Source organism: Ambystoma mexicanum, chromosome 6q (assembly GCF_040938575.1).
Source record: "Ambystoma mexicanum isolate Mex_15411 chromosome 6q, UKY_AmexF1_1, whole genome shotgun sequence".
In the NCBI taxonomy this organism is placed as follows: domain Eukaryota; kingdom Metazoa; phylum Chordata; class Amphibia; order Caudata; family Ambystomatidae; genus Ambystoma; species Ambystoma mexicanum.
Genome location: NC_090937.1, coordinates 1,549,294,317 through 1,549,315,608, shown reverse-complemented (window position 1 = coordinate 1,549,315,608; position 21,292 = coordinate 1,549,294,317). Strand labels below are relative to the sequence as shown.

General features: G+C 45.7%; 1 protein-coding gene across 1 annotated transcript in view; it reads left to right on the top strand.

Moving 5' to 3' along the window:
* The window catches only part of GFRA4 (GDNF family receptor alpha 4), a 929,345-nt gene that overhangs the window by 623,224 nt on the left and 284,829 nt on the right, over positions 1-21,292 (top strand). The window contains exon 2 of the mRNA XM_069632254.1: positions 19,554-19,826. Within this exon, the coding sequence (XP_069488355.1) occupies positions 19,554-19,826 (273 nt within the window). The remainder of the gene's footprint in view (positions 1-19,553; positions 19,827-21,292) is intronic.

Here is a 21,292-nt window from a genome sequence, read left to right as displayed (position 1 = left end):
AAAGTCCCGGAACTATCCTTTAAAGAATGGTTGATGTTTGCACCATACTTATGAAGAGCTTGGTAATGTTTCAAGCCAGCTTAACACATGCTTCCACCAGCACCTATGTGGCCTTACTTTAACCAAACTAATATATTTCACTTCAGATTTCTGCCAGGTGGGCGGCAGAGATGAAAAAATATGTCTTTTTCTAGCATAGGTAGGATCAACCCCCAGGCTGGAAAAGTGATTTCTAGATGACACTGTGGCCCATGAAGACCCCCACCAACCATTATGCTGCTCACACATCTTCACCTCCACTGACCTAAACCCTCATTTGTCCTTCCTAACCCACCAACATGCTAGCACTGGAGAAACACCAGTTCTCAATACTTGGATGGAAAAGGTTATGGAGTGTTAATGGCAAATGGGATTTCCTATTGCCATGATTTGTCATGGTGATAGTGTTGGAAAGGAAATGTATTAGGTGACAAAACCTACATTTGGAATATAGGAATATTCTTCTGAGATGTTCACCCATATTTCAAATGGTCCATTCCAATCACAATGGGATTTTATTGTCTTCTTACATGGCCTCTTTGGAGTGTTGTGTAGCCTAGCCAGGCAATTAGTGACTAGGAAATGTATGGGTTTTGCAAGCCGACCACATGCAATATCTGCTCCTATGCCTTGTGCCACTTACCTACTTTGTCATCAGATGCTTAGTTATCGAGACTGATATTGTATTTATAATAATGATAAGAGAAATATTAAGAATATGAATAATGATAATAATGATAATGATCGTAGGAATTCACATAGGGATTCCTGCCCCATTCCTCCTGCTTTCAAATACTATAATAATATTGGTCATTATTATCTTATTTAATTGTAGCCAGGTACTCAAATCATATGCCACGATTGCCATTATTAGTGATATGTAGTCTTTATATGTACAGTTACGCTATTTGCCAGGTATGTCTGTCGTTTGCCTAGGCACTCCCATCATATAACAATTCTTGCATGTATTCAGACCCTTTGCAAGATATTGCCATAATTTGCCTCAGTACTGTATTCATTTTTCCAGTACATCTAGCATTTGCCAGATACTCGCATTACCTGATGTCTATTTACTACAGTAGTCAGATATTGCTATCATTTACCTAAGTACTGCAGGACTTTGCTAGGTATTGCCATGAAATGTTCAGGTGCTCTCTGCTTGGGCAGTTGTAAATGCTTGGCATGCAACACAAAGCCTTAACTTGGACTAGGTCTTTTATTACCCATAGAGACCAATCGATTGCATACCTTCATTTGAATCTTTTAAATGTGGTGTTCCACAGGGTTCCTCACTAAGCCCTTTGTTCCTTATTACCTATAGGATGCACCTTGCAGATTTGGTACGTTCATTTGGTTTAATGTGCCGTTCATCCCCGGTCCAGGAGCTGGAATGGGGGATAATGGCCCGACAGCCCAAGTTATCAGCTCAAGCAAAATGAGGGCAGATAACCAGTGCTCCAAGACGTTATAGGGGGATGAAGGCCATTAGCACCCCTAGGGTGGTAAAAAAAAGTGTTTTCCTTCCTACAGCAGGACGTGTGCGGTGTCCTGCTGTAGGAAGGAAAATCTGTTTCCAAGATGGCCACCATGGAAAGGGAAGAAGGGCTCCATAGGGAGCCCTTCTTCCCTTTCCATGGTGCCCCGCTGGAGGTGAAGAGTTGGAGCATTCAGTGTCGCTTAAATAAGGTAAGTAAGCGGTTTGGGGGAAAAAGTGACATAGGGTGCGGGAGGGGAGAGATGGCGGCGGGGAGAGCTGGCCATCAGGCGGCTTGGAACGCAGGCTTGTACCGGCGGTTCAAGCTTGCGCTCCTAGCCACCTGATTGGCTGACTCCCCAGTCCAGGGTGCTAATGTTCTATAGGTATGCAGACCAGGTGATTCTCCATTAGAGTTTTTCCTCTACAGATGTGGTAGACTATTTTAAGATGTGTAATAGGTCACCTGTTGGATTAAAGCTAATCTGCTTAATGTCAATCGACCGAAGACTCAAATCCTATTCTGCAGCAACCTCTCTCTCTAAGTACAGATGGACCTTCTTCCCCAGAGAGAACGTTGGTGCTTAACACAGGGCGGGTTTCAGGAACATTGCACTCTTTCATTGGGGTGTTTTCCTGGTCTATCAGGGAAGGCCGGGAACTCAGGAGTTTGGCTTGACCTATCATTAGAAGCCTAGTGATCAGACCTGTGTCCTTGGCATGCTTTTATTTGTTTTCTCATTAGCTACTGTCCACTGTAGTATTTAATGTAAACCTATGTCTTGATATCTTTCATGGTTTATATCTCTAAGTCCGGAAGCCTAGTAGTTACCTTGATCCAATTCTGCACTTTGATGCCTTTTAAGGGTATAGCCTTTACAAATCATGATAGCATACCATAGCATACCATACCATGCTATAGCATGCAAAACCATACCAAGTACTGGCCTGGGGGAAAGCAGAGATGCTGCATGTATGTCCTGCATCTCCCTGTCAGTACAGAAGAGCATTCATCCCTGCTTTCCTCCTGCTCTGCACTGCTTCGCTAAAAGTCAGGAAATGCATGGCACTGCAAATGACCAAGGACATTGCACTCCTGTGCACTCCTGTGGCTGACTCTGCACTGGGCACTGGACATTAAGAGGTACCAACTTTAACTAGTTTGGTGATTGTGATCTAGATGGTGGCACCCATTGGGAGATACTCTTGGCATCCTTCCTGTCCTCTAGGGTCATCCGTAATGTCTACCGAAATGGCACTGTCATGGTCCAGCATGTGCCCTCAACCCAATGTCCTCCTTCTTGATAGGTGTCTTTCGTCTCTCATCAACTTCCTCCCCTCTCCTGCCTCTCCTCCTTCTGCCACCACTCTGGCCCCTCTTCCACTTCTGACGTGTGTACCACACTCCTGTACCCCTCCTTGGAAAACCTTCAAAAGTGGCAACTTGCTCCACTTAGCTACCCTCAACCCTCGCTCTGCCCTCAAACACTCCTATGACATCTGCCACCTCCCTGAAGACCTCAACCTAGACACGCTCGCCTTCACTGAGACGTGGTTCACTGCCAGCTTTGTCACTCTCCTCCCTGAGGGCTACAAGATACTCCTATGCCCAGGCCTAACCGGCCCAGGGGCAGAGTTGCTCTGATCTTCCCTGTGTGGGTCCCTGCTTCTATCATACCCACTCAGTCCTACTCCTCTTCGAATGCCTTGTCTACAGGCTTGGTGTCTCTCCTGGCCTTTCTCTGACTCTGGCCACCACCACAGGACCCCTGGCCAGGTCCCCACTTCCTCTCTGAATGGGCTGATCTCACCACTTCTCTCCTTGCCTCCTCCTCCAGGCTTCTCCTCCTCAGAGCCTTCAATATTCACCTCGACTCCCCTGATGCAGCCTCTGGACTCTTACGCAACCTCTATGACTCTCTTTCCCTCTCCATTCATCCCTCCGATCCAACGCACTCAGCCAGACACATCTTGGATGCACTCATCTCTTCAGACATCCCCATCTCAAACCCTCTCATTACTCCTCTCTCCTGGTCTGATCATGCTCTCCTTTTCTCTCACCTGGACCTCCTGGGTCCCCTGGCTAAGGCCCCGCCCTCACACCAGCCTCCTTCTCCATCATTCGACCTATGAAGCAAGTGTCAGTTGCTGCTTTTGCCACAACCTTCATTCCCCCTCCTACTCCTACCACTAACTCTCACTCTGACTCAGCCCTTACTAACATTCAACTCTCCGTCTCTGACACTCTGGACATCCGTGCCCCTGTCATGAGGATCTGCATGAAACCTGCCTTCAAGTACAAGTCCTGGTATGACTCTGACCTGGCCGGTCTGAAACGCAACTGCAGAGTGGCTGCGCAGAAGTGGCAGGCCTCAAGCACATCCCCTCACAAACTTTCCTGCTGCCTGCTCCAAAGGCAATAAATACTCTCCATCTGCTGAAATAAGGGGGCCTATATCCAAGCCTACATTTCTCTGTGGCTAACAACACGGCTGAACTTTTCAAAATCTGCAAAGAACTCGCCAACCCTACTGCAGTCTCCACTTCTCCTCTACCTTCCCTGGCTCTCTGCACTTAACTGGCCTCTCACTTCATTTCCAAAACTCAGGACATCTTGTCCTCACTCTCCTCTAGTCCTCACCCTTCTCCTTCACCTGCTCTCAGGCCTCCCTTGGCCCACCCTCTCACCTGCCCTCATAGTCTCCTCTTTTTCTCCCATAACAACTGATGAGGTTTCTAGACAAGTCAGCTCTATGAAGGTCTCATCCAAGCAGGTGCTCCCCTCCTCCTCCAGAACTATCAAGTACAACATTCTCTCTGTTGCTCCATCCTTGGCGATTTCTGCAATCACTCTCTAGGCACTGGATCCTTCCCCGCACTCCTCAAGCACTTCCTTGTGCAACCTCTTCTCAAAAAGCCTTCTGATGGCCCTTTCTGTCTGGCAAACTACCGCCCTATCTCCCTTAACCCCCTACCTGGGCAAACTCTTGGAGACACTGGCCATCTCCCAACGTATCCATCACACTGAATCTGTTGGTTGTATCCACGACCACCAGCCTGGCTTCAGAGCTGTCAGAGGCAAAGAAACTGCTCTCCTGAACACCCGTGAAGACCTGCTCTCTAATTTCGACTTCAGCTCTCCTTCCGTTCTCATCCTTCTTGACCTTTCCTCTACCTTTGATACAGTCAATCATGCCACCCCGATACATCGGCTCTGTAATACCCTTGGCATAACGGACCTGGGTCTGGACTGGTTGTCCTCCTTCCTCTTGGATTGGCCATCCCAGGTTCAAATGGACCCTTTTCACTCCACCATCTCACTCTCCACCTGCAGAGTCCTTACGGCTATATCCTCTCGTCTTGGCTGTTCAACATCTACCTGACTTCCAAGCTCATTTGATCTCTACCTTCTCTCCTAACTTACAGCGTTATGCGGATGACACGCAGCTCTCCTTCAAGCTTCCCTCCTCTGCATCCTCCTCTTCCTCTCTCATTCCTGACTGCCTGTCTGCTATTCAGGCATGGTGCGCTGCTAACTATCTCTGCCTTAATGCCAGTAACACTGAGATCCTTCTCATTGGGACCCCTGCGCTCAAGGACAGCTGTGACCTGGTTCAGAAAATATAAGTTACTGGCGCCGTTACTACTGGACTGGCAAACTACAAGTTCTGCTTGCGAGTGCCTTTTCGTCCCACCAGGTCTGACCTGGCGGGCGTACCGGCACCCGCAAGCAGAGCATGTCAGATGCACCGGTACCATTTGTAAGAGGATTCAATTCAACACTACAGCTAAGTCAATGCCTAGTCTGGGATACTGAATGGAAACCCTTATTGATATATCTTTATGTCCAGTTCATGCGTTCTGGATGACTACCCCTATATAACACCCCTCTCTTGGAATCCCCCTGACCCCACTGAGCCAAGAAGTAGTTCTGTTTTGCAAGTTTAAAGGTTTATTTGATAATTTAAACAACATATATACATATCACACTTTATAATAAATTAATAATTGAATATCACACTGAATCTGAGCAGTAATCAATAATGGATAGTCTGGCACTAGCACACTTGTGAATAGGAACAGAAGAATAAGGTGGTAGAGAATGCTTTATATAAGTTCAGATGGATGTAATGTTGAATGAAAATGCAATACAGAAAATACTCAATATGATTTCAACAAAACAATGTAATCACTTTTCTCTGGCAATCCCCTCCCCCCTTTATGCAATGCAAGGAAATGGAAGGAAAGCACACAGTTCTCAGAAATGCAATCAAATGTAATTCAGTTCACCCCAGCAAGCTTAGACTACAGAAGTTTGAAACACAGGCCCAAAATGCTTTTATATGTGCTGGCAATGAAGTGAAAAATATGCTAAAATGCTTTTAATTCCCTCTAGAGGTTCAGGGTGAGTGATATCAAGTTAATATTAGTCCAGGCTCACTCGAGCAATGATTCAGGGATGGTTCTTAAGAGGCAAACAAATTTTTAGCAAGGAAAGCAAGGAAGCTGCTGTTTTCACACGTGGAGAAATTTGCAAATCGCGGTAAAATTCGCGAGTGCGTTTTTCACGATTGCGGCGAAAGTGTAGAGAATAGGAATGCGGTTCTAGGTTCGTTGAAAAGCCAAGATTCCCAGCTTTCAGAGGAAAGTTACTGCAAGTCTCTAAGAAAAACGGTCACGGAGATATGAGCGATATGGTAAAGGTCGTTTTTCAGATTTGAAATTTTAAAGTTCAAAGTGACAAGTGACAGCTAGCAGCTAGAAAATGACAGGTGACAGTTTTGCAAAATGACAGGTGACAGTTAGGAGACAGTTCTGGTTAGATTAAAATAGATTGAATTATATTATTTTAACTAAGAGATTGGTTCTGCACAGTTCTGCTAGATACTCACAATATATTTTAAAATAGGCCTCGCCACGGACGGTTTCTGCGCACAGCGTCGGGGTCAGCTCTACTCTGCCGGTCTGGTCTGGGTCTCTGGTTCTGATTAGGTCTGTGGGTTCGGATACAGCGGTCTCCGGTTCAGCTGGTCTCTCTCTGGATACAACACTGCTCTCTGGCAAATGGCAAGAGTTCTTGCAAAGAATTCAGACAGCTCGCCTGGCTGTGATAATGGCAATGATTTGAGGCCTGCTAAGGAGGGATTTAGCTTGTAGTTGACCTCTCTGCTACAAATTCTGAAGTAAAGTCTTGGTCTCTGAAGGTGGATAGATTGAAGTCTCTATGTTGGCTCTCTGAAGGTTGATGGAGGTAAAGTATGGATTTTCCCGGCAGAGCGTCCCGCAGCAGATGGAATAGAATGTCCCTATCCGTCCTGACTGTCTGCTTTTATGTGTTTTGAAAGTGGGTGGAAAGGCTAGCTTCCTAGGCCCTACCCCTCTCCACTTGTCATTGGCCACTTCATCCTCTTCCCCTTGATTGGGGGAATGAAATGAAGTGTCATCATGATGAGGTCTGTTTATGATACAGAGAACCCACCCCTGTCAACTTTACACAAAATCTATATTTGATCAAAAAGACATATTTCATAGCTACACAGTGGTTTGAAATTACATGCACCCATCATGCATATCCCATGAGATATACCCTGTTCAAATCTGCTCTTCCTGAGAGCTTGCATTGAGAAATGGCAACATATTTCACTTTTTGGTCAAGTTACCAATATCAGATTCTTACTCAAATTTACCCAAATGTGTGCAAGGCATGCAGGCATTGATTGATGAAGTATCAGACTTTTCACATGCAGACATTTTAAGTAATACCCTCTTAACTGCTAGTTTGCCCCCAGAACATCACACAAATTGGAGTTTGGGCTTGAATTGAAGGTACATTTTTTAAATTAAGGTTCTCAAAGTTATACATTTCTGTCATTTGATTACAAAGAGTTATCAGTGTTTCTGTAAAATATATATTTTGCTTTCAATTCAGTTCTCAGAGTGTTGGAGTCCGCCTCCAAGACTTGGGTGGGTCAGTCACATGTGTCTTCTGGCAGGCAGGCCTTTGTTGACAGGAAACAGTCAAAATCAACATATCCTATTCAATTGCAAGAGCCTATTGTGTGGTCTCCAGGAGGCTCCTAGCCAGTCTGCCTTCTATCAATCAAGAGGTCATGTGAGATTCTAACTCCTGGTGTGAATCTCTGGAGGTGAGAGGGTTTCCCAGGCTTCAGGCCGCTGGGAAAAGCAGGTGGCTAATTTTTAATTAAAATGCAGCCTTTGAAGTCAGCTGAGTCAAATCCCTTTGTCAGCAACTGCACTCAGTTCTCCTGTCAGAGTTTAGACCGCTAGCGCCGCCTTGAGGATTTTGTTGGTACTGCATGCAATTTTGGGATCTTTCTTGGATTAATGCATTCTAAACAGGAATGGTTCTTACATGGTAGTAAATCCTTGCTTAACATTGTTTTGATGGGGCTCCTTACAGTAAAATGGTTATGTGGAACCCCACAAAAGGGTTGAATCTTTAAAGTGGTCCAATGAGCCACGATTTTAGCAACTTTTTGACATCAGTAACAGTGGATTTTGTTAACAAAGATCTTTCTCTACACTGGTGGGTGGCAAGTTAGGTAACCATTTTGGTGTGCGCACAAACTGCGTGGTTCTCCTGGATTCTGGCGCACTTGTTGCAGCGTGATAGCTCAAACGTGGGTCAGGACACCCAACAGATCCCCCCACGTGACTGCCCTTTGAATTTGAGTCGATGGGGAGTCGGTTGCACAAGGGTTTTGACCCACGCACTGGTCTGTCCACATAATCTTCTTCCAATTCTGCAAATGGCACAGTTCAGCATCTTTTCCTCCATCCGGTCGGATCGATCGGTTCTCCTCGCCGGTCCTGATGGGAGTATTGGGCGGTACACTGGGCCCCTTGCGTCTCTGCTCCCGGTCTCCGGATCGTCCTCCTTGGCCAGTCTCGAGGTTTTCTTTCTCCTAGGACGACAAAGGAAGAGCGGCAATACCTATTCATGGACATTTCTCCCCCACCATTGATATGGTGGGGTGGCATATATATTTTAGAACTCAGCAGATATGAACATGCACATTTTTTTTAAATTAAGAGACAGGAACACATAAACTTGAGAAACACAGAATTTGATAGGCTATAGGTAGGATCTTTTAGGGTTGGAATTGAATTACTCTGATACAGTACCCTCTAGGATTCCAGAGGATTCCTCCAGTTGTTGCAGAGTGTGCCTGGGATGGCAACACTTCAACTGGTTAATGTGGACCCACTTGTCTTCCCCCTCTGCCAAACCGCCTTTGGGGATGCGGATCTTGTAGGCCACAGAGGAGATCTTGTCTATAATCTCAAAGGGTCCCTTCCATGTAGGCAAACATTTTCGCTGTTTGGTCTGGTCCCTTTGGAAATTGTATAGATAGACCCGGTCCCCCACCTGATATTCCTTCCTGGAAGTCTTCAGGTCATAGTGGGTCTTCATGCTATCAGCTGATCTTTCTAGATTCCGCTGAGAATAAGCAAAAGCATGTTGAAGGTGTTTCCTTAAATTCTCCACATACTCATGAGTTGTGGAGGCATTTATCAGTGTCTGCTCTTGGGTCCTGTAGAGCAAATGCTGAGGAAGCACCATCTTGCGCCCAGTCATCAACTCAAATGGTGACATTTTGGTTGCAGATGAAGGGGTAGATCTGATGGCCATTAGGACCAGAGGTAATCGGATATCCCAACTTGGCCCAGAATCTGCCACAAACTTCTTTAATATGCTCACAATGGTTCGGTTATATCTCTCTACTTCCCCAGAAGAAGCTGGCCGGTAAGCAATATGCAACTTCCTTTTGACCCCCAGTATCTCCCACATCTTTGTCATTACTTCACTGGTGAAGTGGCTACCCCTGTCTGACTCAATCCTTTGAGGTAGGCCGAAACGGGAAAAGATGTGGTTAATCATCAAGGCAGCTGCCGTTTCTGCCTTGCAGTTTGGGGCTGGGAGACATTCCACCCACTTGGTAAACAAGCATGTCACAGTCAACATGTACTTATTCCCCCTAGCAGAGCGAATCACTGGGCCTACTAAGTCGATTTGTAAATCTGACCATGGCAGTGTCATCCCCCTCTTTTGGAGAGGCGCACAGTGTGTGAGGGATGATGGCTGAAATTGTGCACACACAAGACACCCCTTCAAGTATTGGTCAAGGTCCTACCCCATGTGTGGCCAGTATGCAACCTCTCTTAAGATTTCCAGTGTTGTGTGAAACCCCCTATGACCGGCGGTGGCCGCATCATGGGCGTGACTTAACATCAGGCTTCGGAATGAGGTATTTATTTATTTATTTATTTATTTATTCGCATTTGTTAAGCGCACAGAATCAGCCCTGAGGCATCGTGGCGCTGGTTACAGAATAGCGCTGGTTACAGGGAAAGCGCGTCTTAGTTACAGCATACAGAGGCATACATGCATACAGTTTGGGCAGTAGCAATAGTTAGCAGTGTGTGCCTGAATGGCAGTAGGTAGAGGAATTTTAGTTAAAGAGAGAGGTTTTGAGTTTTTTTCTAAACGCTGTGAGGGAGCCTTCTGCTCTTAGAGCGTGGGGGAGATTATTCCAAAGTTTTGGTGCTATGTAGGGGAAACCCAGCCCCCCGGCTGTAATCTTGTGGATGCGTGGTACAGTGAGTTGGTTAGTGTAGCAGAGTCTGGTAGGTCTGGATGAGGTCTGTCTGAGAATGGTGTCTGAGAGATATGATGGTGCAGTGTGGTGGATACATTTGTGGGTAGTAGTCAGTACCTTGAAGGTGATGCGTTCTTAGCGTAGGAACCACCCACTGATCGTGGCCAGCTTTGGATTTCCTTACCAGCAAACCGTCTTGGATTCGGAACATTTTTGGACATTTCATCAACACTCTTAGGTCCTCCTTCCCAATGTAATCGGTATCCGTCAGGGGAAAAGATCTCAGGGTCCTCAAGGTGTTGGTAAAACTTACCAATAATTGGATCCCCCTTCTGAGCTGTAATCAAATCAGCATCAGGGGTCTCCTTGCTCCATTGGGCAGTTGAAAGATCATTGTGAGCATTTGTCTGGGACCTAGTGATAGCAGTGACCTGGATTTCCCCCAACAGGGACTCAATCTCAATTAGATCCCCTTGGATGGCCCCGGTTTTGGCCAGCTGATCAGCTAAGTCATTTCCAGTTTTGTCTGGTCCCTCTACTTTGGAATGACCCTTGATCTTCTTCCAATAGATGGTCATTCCTTTCGAGGTGACCAGATCATCAATGTTTTGGATCAACTTCCCATGTTTCAAGGGTTTGTTGTTAGCACATAACATGCCTCTGGTTTTCCAATTAACCAGGTGCTCCACGAACCCGTTCCGTACATAATCCGAATCTGTGATTATGACCAGTTCGTGGAGTTGATGCTGGACAGCAGTGAGGATGGCCTGATGCACAGCCATCAATTCTGCCACCTGACTACTTCGGGGACCAATTTTGTATCCAGCGGAGGGTTCTGGGGACTCATTCACCCATGCATTCCCTACGCCGGCCACCAGTTCTTTCTCCCCGTCGTTGTCAACATGGTAAGAGCATCCATCCACATATACAGTGGGCATTCCCTCACACTTGTCCTCTTCAAAGACTTTGTGTGGGGAATTAAGGTATGCCTCCGTGTTGTCCTTGATTTTTAGACTTTCGTCCTCGAGACAGTTTTCTCTGGCACAATCATGCAAGTCAGCCAGACCTTGCGCGAGGAGACTCTTCTTGTTTTGGCCATATCTGACCTCCACAGGAAAGCCTTGCATTGATAGAATCCAGGAAGTAATTCAGGAATTACTCACATTTCCGCCCGGATTCTGTCACTTTGGAGATATTGCAGAGGCTGGTGTGGAGTCTCCACTATGATGTGTTCCCCCTGGATAAACGGGCGGTAATTCTTCAATGCCCACACCGTTGCCAGGAGTGCCTTCTCACAATCGTTGAATTTTTCCTCCACAGAGGATAAAGTTTTGCTCGCATAGGAGATTACTTTATTGACCTTGTCATGCTTTTGGTATAATACCGCCGTCAAGCACGTATTAGAGAACCCCGTCTCCAGGAAGAACTCCTTGTTTCTGACAGGGTAAGCTAGGCAAGGCGCTTGTGAGAGGCTTCTTTTGAGTTGTTTTACCGCCTCGGCTTGTTCTGGACCCCATTCCCACTTGAGCCCCCCCTTCAGGAGATGAATCAGGGGTCTGGTGATTTCTGCGTAGCGCTCAATGAACTTTCTGCTGTAATTAGTCAGTCCAAGGAGGCTCCTTAGTTCCCGCAGAGTTGTGGGGTCTTTCAGTTTCTGAAGTGCTTCCACTTTCTTTTCCTGGGGACAGAGGCCCTGAGCAGTAATCTCATGCCCCAAGAAATTAACACGGGTTCTACACCACTGTGCTTTCTGAAAGGGAAGTTTTGCTCCGGCGGCCCTCAACTGTGTGAGAACATAACGGATCTCCGCTATGTGTTCCTCCACAGATGAACTTTTGATGAGGACATCATCTACATAATCCAGGTTACCCCTTGCACCCAGGTCGGGTATGGCCTTGTGTAGGAAAATATTGAACTCATTACCAGAGTTAAGGTATCCGAAGGGAGTCCGGGTCCATGTGTACTGCTGGCCCCCAAAGGTAAAAGCCAGTTTGTATTGGTCCTCCCTGCTGACAGGCACGGTCCAGTATCCATTGGTCAGGTCTATTTCAGTGAATACCTGTGACCCCTGAATCTGGGCCAGCCCTTGGTCAATGTAGGGAAGAGGCCATCGGGAAGTATGGACCCGTTTGTTGAGCTCCCTGAGGTCAGCGCAGAGTCTCCACTGGCCGTTTGGCTTTAATATTCCCAGCACCGGATTATTGAAGGTGCTGTGGACTGGACGGATTATTCCCCGGGACTCAAGGTTCTTAATTATTTCAGTAAGGGACTCCATTGATGCGAGAGGCAAGCAATATTGCTTCACAAACACAGGAGTCATGCCAGGGTCCGTGGGGATTGTTGTTGTGTGGATGTCAGTGCGACCACAGTCATATGAGTCTACCGCAAAGAGATCTTGGAAATCCAAGAAAACTTGTTTCAACTTTTGCTTTTGTTCCAGAGTCACACAGGCATCAGCTAGGTTGACTCTCTCTTCCACCATCAGCCTGAAGCCTGGAAAGACTTCTGGTTTGGCTATTTCAGCGGCCCCCTCCAGCTGGGTGGAGAAGTCCCTGGTCAGAGTGCTGATTTGTACTGGAGGCTTCAGGTGGGAAAGGCAGCCCTCATGGACCTGGAAAATCACCTCATCCCTCCTGAAGTCACAAGTCACATCTTCCTTACCATAAGGGCAAGAAGTGTACACCAGGAAGTTCCCCCCATGCCGGGTAAAAATCCTGTCTGGTGTTGTATTGTCATCACTGTCACTGTCAAAGCAGTCCTTGGGGATTGGCCCTAACAGTTCATTACCTAAATCTATGGAAAAATGTCGGTCATCAACCGCCATTCCAATAATGGTCCCTGCGGCTAGAGTAATACTCTTTAAGTCGCTGTTATCAACCTCTATTGGAATGGTGTCATGTTCTATGTTGACTAATGGAGTTGGGTTTACCCCCAACCCTTGCTGTTGGAGAGAAGCGTTTAGATGTATGTAAGCATCAGGGTTTTGCAGATATTGTCCTCTTTTAACTTTCACTTCCAGGGAGAATTGTTGGGTCCTTTCTGGGATGGTGACTTCCTCTTTGATCTGAATTTCAACTGCATAAGGTAGCAATTGAGCTGACCTAAATGCTTTTTCTGGATCATCAAAGCCCATGGGATTATCCGCTAATCGGGACCAAGCTTTGAAGTTTATTAGGTCCAAACTAATGGCAAAGCGATTGAGAATGTCACTGCCTAAGTAAAAAGCGGCAGTGACGTCTCGCACGACCCAACAATTGTGGACTATGCTCTTGTTGCCAATGGAGATTTTGAGCATACACCTGCTTGGCAGGAGATGTTTGGAATTGGGTGCTTCCAGGTCCATTTCCCATGTGTCTATCAGTTTGAATGTGACAAGTGACAGCTAGCAGCTAGAAAATGACAGGTGACAGTTTTGCAAAATGACAGGTTACAGTTAGGAGACAGTTCTGGTTAGATTAAAATAGATTGAATTATATTATTTTAACTAAGAGATTGGTTCTGCACAGTTCTGCTAGGTACTCACAATATATTTTAAAATAGGCCTCGCCACGGACGGTTTCTGCGCACAGCGTCGGGGTCAGCTCTACTCTGCTGGTCTGGTCTGGGTCTCTGGTTCTGATTAGGTCTGTGGGTCCGGATACAGCGGTCTCCGGTTCAGCTGGTCTCTCTCTGGATACAACACTGCTCTCTGGCAAATGGCAAGAGTTCTTGCAAAGAATTCAGACAGCTCGCCTGGCTGTGATAATGGCAATGATTTGAGGCCTGCTAAGGAGGGATTTAGCTTGTAGTTGACCTCTCTGCTACAAATTCTGAAGTAAAGTCTTGGCCTCTGAAGGTGGATAGATTGAAGTCTCTATGTTGGCTCTCTGGAGGTTGATGGAGGTAAAGTATGGATTTTCCCAGCAGAGCGTCCCGCAGCAGATGGAATAGAATGTCCCTATCTGTCCTGACTGTCTGCTTTTATGTGTTTTGAAAGTGGGTGGAAAGGCTAGCTTCCTAGGCCCTACCCCTCTCCACTTGTCATTGGCCACTTCATCCTCTTCCCCTTGATTGGGGGAATGAAATGAAGTGTCATCATGATGAGGTCTGTTTATGATACAGAGAACCCACCCATGTCAACTTTACACACAATCTATATTTGATCAAAAAGACATATTTCATAGCTACACAGTGGTTTGAAATTACATGCACCCATCATGCATATCCCATGAGATATACCCTGTTCAAATCTGCTCTTCCTGAGAGCTTGCATTGAGAAATGGCAACATATTTCACTTTTTGGTCAAGTTACCAATATCAGATTCTTACTCAAATTTACCCAAATGTGTGCAAGGCATGCAGGCATTGCTTGATGAAGTATCAGACTTTTCACATGCAGACATTTTAAGTAACACCCTCTTAACTGCTAGTTTGCCCCCAGAACATCACACAAATTGGAGTTTGGGCTTGAATTGAAGGTACATTTTTTAAATTAAGGCTCTCAAAGTTATACATTTCTGTCATTTGATTACAAAGAGTTATCAGTGTTTCTGTAAAATATATATTTTGCTTTCAATTCAGTTCTCAGAGTGTTGGAGTCCGCCTCCAAGACTTGGGTGGGTCAGTCACATGTGTCTTCTGGCAGGCAGGCCTTTGTTGACGGGAAACAGTCAAAATCAACATATCCCATTCAATTGCAAGAGCCTATTGTGTGGTCTCCAGGAGGCTCCCAGCCAGTCTGCCTTCTATCAATCAAGAGGTCATGTGAGATTCTAACTCCTCGAGGTGAGAGGGTTTCCCAGGCTTCAGGCCTCTGGGAACAGCAGGTGGCTAATTTTTAATTAAAATGCAGCCTTTGAAGTCAGCTGAGCCAAATCCCTTTGTCAGCAACTGCACTCAGTTCTCCTGTCAGAGTTTAGACCGCTAGCGCCGCCTTGAGGATTTTGTTGGTACTGCATGCAATTTTGGGATCTTTCTTGGATTAATGCATTCTAAACAGGAATGGTTCTTACATGGTAGTAAATCCTTGCTTAACATTGTTTTGATGGGGCTCCTTACAGTAAAATGGTTATGTGGAACCCCACAAAAGGGTTGAATCTTTAAAGTGGTCCAATGAGCCACGATTTCAGCAACTTTTTGACATCAGTAACAGTGGATTTTGTTAACAAAGATCTTTCTTTACACTGGTGGGTGGCAAGTTAGGTAACCATTTTGGTGTGCGCACAAACTGCGTGGTTCTCCTGGATTCTGGCGCACTTGTGGGCTTTTTGGCCATCTTGGATTTTCTAAGCCCACAGCACCAAATGTTGCAGCGTGATAGCTCAAACGTGGGTCAGGACACCCAACAGATTCACGAATGGTGCCGTTGCATCCGACTTCCCCATTCCCATGGGCTCAATGGGAATGGGGAAGAATATTTTCCGGCGCCCACGAATGGCCAATTACTGGGTCCGGCAAGGCCGTAATGACCCGGTAATTGCCCATTCGCGGGTGCCGGAAAGAAAATGATACTGGCGGCAGGCGTGCCAGTTTTACCGGCATGTCTACCACCAGTATCATAACGAGAATAAATGACCTCACTGAGGTGTGTAATACTACTAGCAGCAGTAGTTTGACAGTCCTTTTTCCCCTTTATGCAACGTGAGTGAAAGAGAAAACAGAGGGCCAAAAGAGTGATAGGGTCCCATTCATGTGAATGTTGGAATCCCATTCCAAGATGGCTACTAAAACATGACCCTCAGTGACTGAAATACACAAGTACAGCATGTCAGGTTTTATAAAGAAGGGATGCAGTAAATGATGTAGGAATCTGCCATAGAGGAAGAACCAAATACCGAGATATCAGGCAGCAGAAATGATAATACCGTTTGGTGGTATCCCACCAGAATTACCGACGGGATACCACCAAACTTGGAATGACCCCCATCTCTGCACCACAGAGTCAGTGGCAATGTCTGTGCGGGCAACTGAATCAAATTTACTAGAGCAGTGGAGCAAAGATAGGTTTTAGGCAGGCACTAACATCTGGGCCACTTTCAATGCTCAGATTCTGGGTTATATTGTGAATTATAGACCACATTCCGAGCATTCTGATTGGTCCATATATGGTTGATAACTGGGGAAGGGATTATGGCATATCTCATCTTTTATTAACTACCATATAAAGATTGGTCTATTGTTATTTTCATTAGGGCGGGATCTTATATAGGATGATATTAACCACCAAGAGAATCCCTTGACTCTCAGAGTAAGATAGAGGTAGGTGGTTCAGAAGACATTGGGTGTTGTGGGGACTACTATTAGGTTTGCAAGAAATAATTTCCCGAATGCCAAATTGTTCAATCTATGAATAGAGAAGCATTTAACTCACTCGGCCTGATCACAAAGATTTCTAATGCCAGTGAGAATCGTAGGTTGGCACCTGCTCCCTAACACCCCTAACAGAGGCACATCTGTAGATGGCTGGAGCATCGCTACACATGAGAAAATCTTTGTCAATCGCATTTGTACATGGGTTTCGGAAAGAAGGTCCACTTCACTCCCACCTCATTTGCACTGGTTTTTAGGCTTTGGAATTCAGGAATGTTGCAAATCTTCGTTGTTGTTGGGTAGGTCATAGCATGTGGTACATGAGTAGTCTTTGTAATTAGTTATTTATAACGTGCTTAATACCCAGAGGTTTCTAAGTGGGACCGGGGATCGAACCTGTGTTGCTCTGCATCGTCTTGCTTCCAAGGCGAGCACGTGGCCTCTGAGCTATCCTCCAGGTCTTTCACCTTTTGGTCTTTCTCCTGCATGTTTGCGATAGTGATTCACGCTTACAATAGCTCAGAGTGCGCATAGCTTCTGGGTAATCTTCAGATCGCAGGTTGAAATCATTCTATTTCCACGCCGCCTTTCAATCTTTCCAAGGTCAGTAAACAAGTACATTTCAGTTGAGAGATAATAAGACCTTTTTATCTAGAGTCAATTTAATTTGTAGAGTGATCTGTAGAGTGTTTATTTTTAATTGAGCACAAAATATCAGCGTATGGACAAGGATCCTTGCCATCTTAATTAGATGGGATCATCATTCTAGCCCCAAACCTATTGTTAAGAAACATAGAGCATGTTTTAATCCTGGCGCATGGCACTCTTGTGTCCTCATATTTCATTCTGCATTATCAATATTATGCAGTAATGGGTGGTTCTTTGTGAGGCTAAAAATGAAGACACAAGATGATTGAGTATGCTCATAGATGGACACAGTGGGCCAGATGGGCCGCCACTAAAACTTTCTCTTTCTTCCTCGTCGCAGTCTTTGAACAGTAAGGAGTACCCCATCACTGTGTAGGCACTGTGACGACTAGGATTGCAGCTCAGCAGAATGAAGATTACCGGTAAGTAACCAGGGCATTTTCTACCCCTAGTGCCAGACCAATGATTGGACTTGACAACCTGTTTTTTTCTTTTCTACTATCAGCCTTTGCCTTCCTTTCTATGCACATGGCTACCCCCATTGTCTCATGTATGATCCCTGTAACTAAGCCGTTATCCATGTAACAGCGCCACGATGCCCCCGGGCTGCTTGTGCGCTTTATAAATGCAAAAGATAAAAAATTATATATATATGTAGCCCTATAACTAATCAGTTTATTCATTGGCAAAGAACAAGATGACTGCATGTCCCCAAAAAAAGGATGATGCTTATTTTGGCTTTTTTTATTGTGCTTCTATTGTCATTGTTCTAGGAAATGCTATAAGCAAATCACAGAAACAAACTACGGGATCGGTTCAATGTTGCATAATTACTTCTTTTTCTATTCTGTGGCTTAAACATGTGTGTATGGGTATGTTGTATGAACTTTTACACTCACTATGAAAAATCTGCAACACATGCCCTTGAAAAGAGAGTAAAAAACATGACACTCGACCTTAGCCTGCTGTGGAATTGTGCAGACAAAAAGAATGAGCAAAGTTTGCTTCAGCACATCAGTGTGTATTACAAAATGTAGTAAGAATCGGCAAAGCCAAAAGTTGTAGCTTTTCTATAGGATGATATGTCCCCCATTCATATAATGTTAACATGACACCTTTTAAATATTCAAATATTGTACAATTGACTTTTTTCTATAGAATGAGATGTGTTAGGCCTTTAATTCAAGGCTGTGTGTTAGGACGCTAGATTGCTGAGAAATAAAGTGAGTGTAGGCACACTTGGTTAAGAAGCTTGTATTATAACCATGCTTCTATTTAGCTGCAGATTACCAGTTACCTTTCAGACAGATATATTCGTAGGTGGAAATGGCTGTTTTAAAGCACAGGATTTAGAGAACACAAGGGAATCCCCACTGGTTATGCCACTGGTCTATGTGTGTCCGTCCACATATGCAAGAAAAAAATGCCAGCGACACATATATTTCCTATAGCAATATTGTTCTTCTAATGGTGGCTGCATTTCCTCCCCAGTCACATTACCCCTGCATGCACCCATCTTCGGAAGGGCTAGACCCATTTCCATTCACTCAAAACCAAATACTGTAATTCTGCGATTCAAATATTAGATCATACACAAAACCATAACAATCCAAAAAATGACAATGGTAGCCATAATGTCATAATAATAATGAAAAGAAATTGTATACAAGGCTAATTCCCGATGAAGCAGGGTGAGAGCAGAACAGGAAAGTGACATGTGTTATAGTCCTCTTTTTGGGTACTTACCTCGCAGTCCCCCACTCGCTCCATAAATGCCTGAGCAATGAATAGTGCCCAGCTGGACAATCAGTCCTCCCACTCAAATCCAAAGTGTTCTTTCCCGAATGAATCCCAGCTTGGAGAAAAGGAAGTTTCAGCTACTTGTGGCATGGTCCACCATATAATGGGCAAAACAAGAAGACGGGCCCTTACAGGTGGGGTCCCATGCCCCCTATTTATGTCACCTGAAGGTCACCATAGGCTTTTAAAAGCATCCCTAACACATGAGGTTCATTACAAGTATGTTGATGCGGGAATTAATTGGTGGTAACAGAATGACTACAACTGTTCCTGCACTGCCAATACTACGAGTATGGCTCTGGATTGGAGGATACCTCAAGCGTTATGTTGTAGGTAAATCCTCCCGCTTGCTAGCAAAAATCGGTGGAATTACTGCAGTGGTAATTCTGCCAGCGGTAATTTTGCCAAAAAGGCCCCTTAGAATCCAATGGATTCTCAGAAAATGGGTATTAACTCGGCCACCGCCACTTGTAATCCAGCGGTAATTCCACCAGACCAAGTGGTGGTAACAGTAATTCAGTTGGGCTGTATTCCACCGGATTTACCGCCTGAACACCACCCAACTTGTAATGAGGGCCATTTTCTTTTATTCAGCAGTGATGCCGTCTAATAGATGCAGTCTCTTCGGTTAACATTACAATTGTACGTCCTGATCGCCATTTTCTTTCTGCTTCTCTACCCAGATGGTCTAGTGGATGCTGCTGCCAGAGACTGTCTCCAGGCAGGGGAGGCCTGCACCAATGACCCCAGCTGCAGCTCCAAGTTCCGAACTCTGCGCCAGTGCATTGCAGGCAACGGTGCCAACAAGCTGGGGCCTGATGCAAAGAGCCAGTGCAGGAGCACAGTGACAGCGCTGCTCTCTAGCCAGCTGCATGGCTGCAAGTGCAAGCGGGGCATGAAAAAGGAGAAGCACTGCCTCAACATCTACTGGAGCGTGCACCACAACCTGATGGAAGGTCAGTGCCTTGTGACTCGTGTCCTATTTATTTATTTATTCATTCATTCATTCATTCATTCATTCATTCATTCATTCATTCATTCATTCATAACGCGCCGGCCACATGAACACAAAGGACAACAGAAGAAACAGGACAAGAGGAGGTCAAAAGATTAGGGTGAAAGATCTGTTATCTAAAATGCTTTGGCCCTCATTACAACACCGGCGCTAAACCATGGCGCTATTAGCAGCATGGTTGGTGCCGGTGTTGTAACGGGTCCGCCATGGTTCAATGGGCAATTACCACCCCATTCCAAGGTTGGCGGGGCGGTAATTCCCCATTGAACCATGGCCCTTCCCCATTCCCATTTTCACCCCATTGGGCTCTATGGGAATGGGGAAGGCGCTAAGTAAGGTACCGCAAATTGCGGTACCGTACTTAGCACCAAGGTCCCTTTGCGGGTCCCTACTTTAACGGCTGGTGTAGACCAGCCGTTAAGGTCGGGTCCCGCAAAGGGACCTCGTATTAAGGAGCTAAGTGTTTAACGTCGCCGCAGCCTTTTACGGCGCCGTTAAACACTTAGCGCCAGGGTCGTAATGAGGCCCTTTGTCTTTATGTCTGCGGTCGGTACTGAATTTATGAGTGTTCAGGTCTTTTTCTGAAAAATATTGCCTCGAATAACCTCTTCTGAAAAAGGCCATGGATGGGGCCTCATTACGAGTATGGAGGTAGCCATGGCGCTTTTAGCGGCATGGCTACCACCGCTGATAATTCTGTGAAAATCCCACTGGACCAAGTGTTGGTAGCAGTAAATGAATTAGATGGAAATTCAGAGATTTATTTCTGAATTACCGCCGAACTGGGGATGAGTCCCTCAGTCTTTTGTTTCAGGCTAAGTGCAGGGATACTGTGCTTCCATCGGGGTGTACTCAGAGAACGTCAAACGATGGATGTGGCTCCATGTTCTCTGCCTGCCACCTCCCCATCTTTGTGTCAAGGCATTTGGTGGGATTCTTGGGAAGAGCAGGGATGCTGTGCTCCATAGGAATGCCCTTCCCTCTATATGCATTGCCTCCCTCCATGTCTCGGGCTGCTTGTGATCTTGTGCAGAAGGGATATGACCTAGCAGTCGGGCTGAACTGCCCCTTTTGGAGTGGGACACAGCCTGAGTTGCATATGGTCATCCCCCATCTGTAATACCTTGGCAGACGAAAAACAATGGTCTAGATAGTTGCCATGAGCAATGCCTGAGGTTAAGATTAATTCTAAACCTTCCAGCCATCGCCTCTTGTGTTTTGCTATGGTGCTTCTCTTCGTGGGCCTACTGACAGAGGGCAGAAGGAATGTCCTTTTGCAGTAACCTGCAGAGAACATGAACCTCTGTCCCCAACACTAGGCCGTTTAAGACGGCGTAGCAATACGTTGAGATGGATGGAGATGCAGGATATACTCAAACATCAATAAATAGACTGACTCAGGAAGTT